We start from the raw sequence: 3,099 nt of genomic DNA, 5'->3' as shown, positions 1-3,099 counted from the left end.
CAAAATAAAGCCCCTATATAATAACTATCTTAACAGGAAACTAAAGATATACTTAGGTTACAGAATACATTTCTAAACAGTAACTGTATCGTCTCTCTCAGGATACGCACACTTTTACTGAAACATTTTCTAGTTTGACTTAGTATCTCAAAATAATGACTTAGTATTACAAGTCATTATTCTGAGATACTAAGTTAAAATATTGAGAAAGTTTCTCGTTATTTTAAGATACTAAGTTAAAATATTCTCATTTTCATTTTGAGATACTAATCATTATTTTTGGTGTAGTCAATATTTATTAATAATTAATATAAAACACAATCCTCTTCTTCTCCTCACTTTGGCGGAATTGGGCTTCAATAACCCTCCGCGGCAGAAGAGGGCGGTAGTGCTCCGGTCCTGCTCCGGTAGTGCTCCGGTCCTGCTCCGGTAGTGCTCTGTCCGGTACCGCCGCTCACATATTAGTACAGCTTCCAAGATGGCCTCGCAGTACTATCAGGAGATGCAGGAGAGCTTCAGAAATAACAACAAAAGTCGAGAGTTCCCGGCTCACACGGCCAAAGTTCACTCGGTGGCGTGGAGCTGTGATGGCAGGAGGCTGGCCTCCGGTTCTTTCGATAAAACAGCCAGCGTGTTCGTCCTCGAGAAGGACCGTTTGGTGGGTGAAGTGTTCGGCCAGCGTTGTCCTCCTTCACTGGATGGATGTTAGTGGCTCCGGTGTTGTAGAAAGGCTGTAACATGTCACAGCTGTGGATAGTTCTATGAATGAATGAATGAATGAATGAATGAATGAATGAATCTCTGTCTCACTGTGGTCACAAAGATGTCTAACGTTACACTTTTGAGTTAATCTTTATTTTATATCTAATCAGTAGTTTTTTTTTTAACATATAATAATGTTATTGTGTTGTTTTAAACGGGTACCTGTAAACAGTCACCTTTTTAAATTGCTTTTAATGTGTTTTTAGTGTTTTACTATTTGATGTTGTTTTGCTGCTTTTATGTTTTTATGTAAAGTGTCTTTGAGTATTTAGAAAAGCGCTTATAAATAAAATGTATTATTATTATAAAGAGTGTGTAGGTCCTTTTTAAATAGTTGGATGAACTTAATTAGTTTTAACGGATTGTTTTCTTAAACCCATGAGAACAGGATTTGTGGATAAGGTTTCGGGGCAGGGATACACAGTATGGGCTATTGTAGTGCTGCAGAAATCTAAAAAGTGCAGATGTAAGAAGAATTAAAATTGTGATGCATCATATGTTTAATTGTTTCATTGACTTATACATGCTAATTCAAATGTGCCATTATCGACCGATATAGGCTGTTGGATTCTGCACAGGACACCTGTTAAACCTGAGTTTGCTTCTGTCCCCAGGTGAAAGAGAACAACTACAGGGGTCACGGTGACAGCGTGGATCAGCTCTGCTGGCATCCAACGAACCCAGATCTGTTCGTCACAGCGTCCGGAGACAAGACCATTCGCATATGGGACGTCCGCACCACCAAATGCATCGCCACCGTCAATACGAAAGGTGGGACCTCAGTTCATGTAGTGATAGACTTAACTTAACCTAAATCATCAGAAGAAGGCTGTTCTATCTGCTTTGCTCTTTACAATCTGGATGAAGTTGAGTCGAGTGTGAGTTGTGATTTCCGAGAAAGCCGCCGTGTAAACATCGATAGTATGTGAGAACTTCTGTGGAAGTTAACATGGCTGCGAACTCGCCACCAGAAGCTTAACAGCAGGACTCAGACGCTAGTTTTCACAGTGACACTTCCTGAATTACACCTCCTACGACTCCCCGCCGCTTCCTCCCTCTGTTTCCCTCCGTCCAAATGGAAAAGACGACAAGCAAACCAATTCATAGACTCATTTCAGGACGACACAGAGAAGTGGTTTGGTGGGGGTCTCTTTGAGGCAATTTGTCAAACAAAATGTAATTAAAATAACATTGTGTGAACCCTGAATCCCAGGTCCCCCAGTGTCTTTGAGAGACAGATTTTCTCAAAAGTCTCTAATGTTGTTTTTTTGTTTTCAGGAGAGAACATCAACATCTGCTGGAGCCCCGACGGTCAGACCATAGCGGTCGGGAACAAAGACGATGTGGTGACCTTCATCGACGCCAAGACGCATCGCTCCAGGGCGGAGGAGCAGTTCAAGTTCGAGGTGAACGAGATCTCCTGGAACAACGACAACGACATGTTCTTCCTCACGAACGGCAACGGCTGCATCAACATCCTGAGGTAGGAACCGAACGGAGGGAACGACCTCTGAACGTGCGTTCTTTAGCTGGACTGAAGTGAACAGCGTGTTTGTTTGCAGTTATCCAGAGCTGAAGCCCATCCAGTCCATCAACGCTCACCCGTCCAACTGCATCTGCATCAAGTTTGACCCCACAGGGAAATACTTCGCCACAGGAAGTGCAGACGCCCTCGTCAGCCTGTGGGACGTGGAGGAACTGGTGTGTGTCCGCTGCTTCTCCAGGTCGGTTTCTGTCTGTGTGTGTGTGTGTGTTTTATATGCTTTAATTGATCACACAGGGCTCCCATACATCCCGATTAAAGTGACATGATAATATGACTCCTACCACTGTAAGAATACTTTGTATTGATCATGGATTTCTTTTAATTGCTGCTGGCGTCGTAGGCTGGACTGGCCCGTGAGGACGCTGAGCTTCAGCCACGACGGCAAGATGTTGGCCTCAGCGTCCGAGGATCACTTCATAGACATCGCCGAGGTGGAGACGGGTCAGTGCGACAAACTCAGGGTTCCCATGCGTGGGCTGGGAAAACTGTTTGAATATGTGACCGTTTGTGTGAAAGTTCTGTCCTGTATTGTCAAAAAACTCCCAGAAAATGTCCGGGAAAATGAAAAACCTGGAAATTTAGAGATTAGTTTTCCAGTCATGGAAACCAAAATCCTGGAATCAAATAATCTGTGCTTAAGAGGAGTTTCACAGGTCATAAATATAAATATATTCAATATTTTTCAATGAAATATGGTGTTTAAAATCAAATTCAAAATGCTTCAAGTCAGTTCAACATTGAGAAAACTCAGAGAGAGTAAAGTTACTGAAGCGAGCTGTGATGGCTTTTTT

At 42.8% G+C, this 3,099-nt stretch overlaps 1 protein-coding gene across 1 annotated transcript in view; it reads left to right on the top strand.

Annotated features, from left to right (window-relative positions):
• Positions 1–440: 440 nt before the first annotated feature.
• The window catches only part of thoc3 (THO complex 3), a 3,302-nt gene continuing 643 nt past the window's right edge, over positions 441–3,099 (top strand). Inside the window, exons 1-5 of the mRNA XM_035668704.1 lie at positions 441–658; positions 1,377–1,533; positions 2,041–2,245; positions 2,325–2,486; positions 2,649–2,749. Coding sequence (XP_035524597.1) covers positions 479–658; positions 1,377–1,533; positions 2,041–2,245; positions 2,325–2,486; positions 2,649–2,749 — 805 coding nt within the window. The 5' untranslated portion in view covers positions 441–478. The remainder of the gene's footprint in view (positions 659–1,376; positions 1,534–2,040; positions 2,246–2,324; positions 2,487–2,648; positions 2,750–3,099) is intronic.

Source organism: Morone saxatilis, unplaced genomic scaffold (genome assembly GCF_004916995.1).
Source record: "Morone saxatilis isolate NCDOM2014 unplaced genomic scaffold, NCSU_SB_2.0 Contig22, whole genome shotgun sequence".
NCBI lineage: Eukaryota > Metazoa > Chordata > Actinopteri > Moronidae > Morone > Morone saxatilis.
This window is presented reverse-complemented; position numbering and strand designations above follow the sequence as displayed.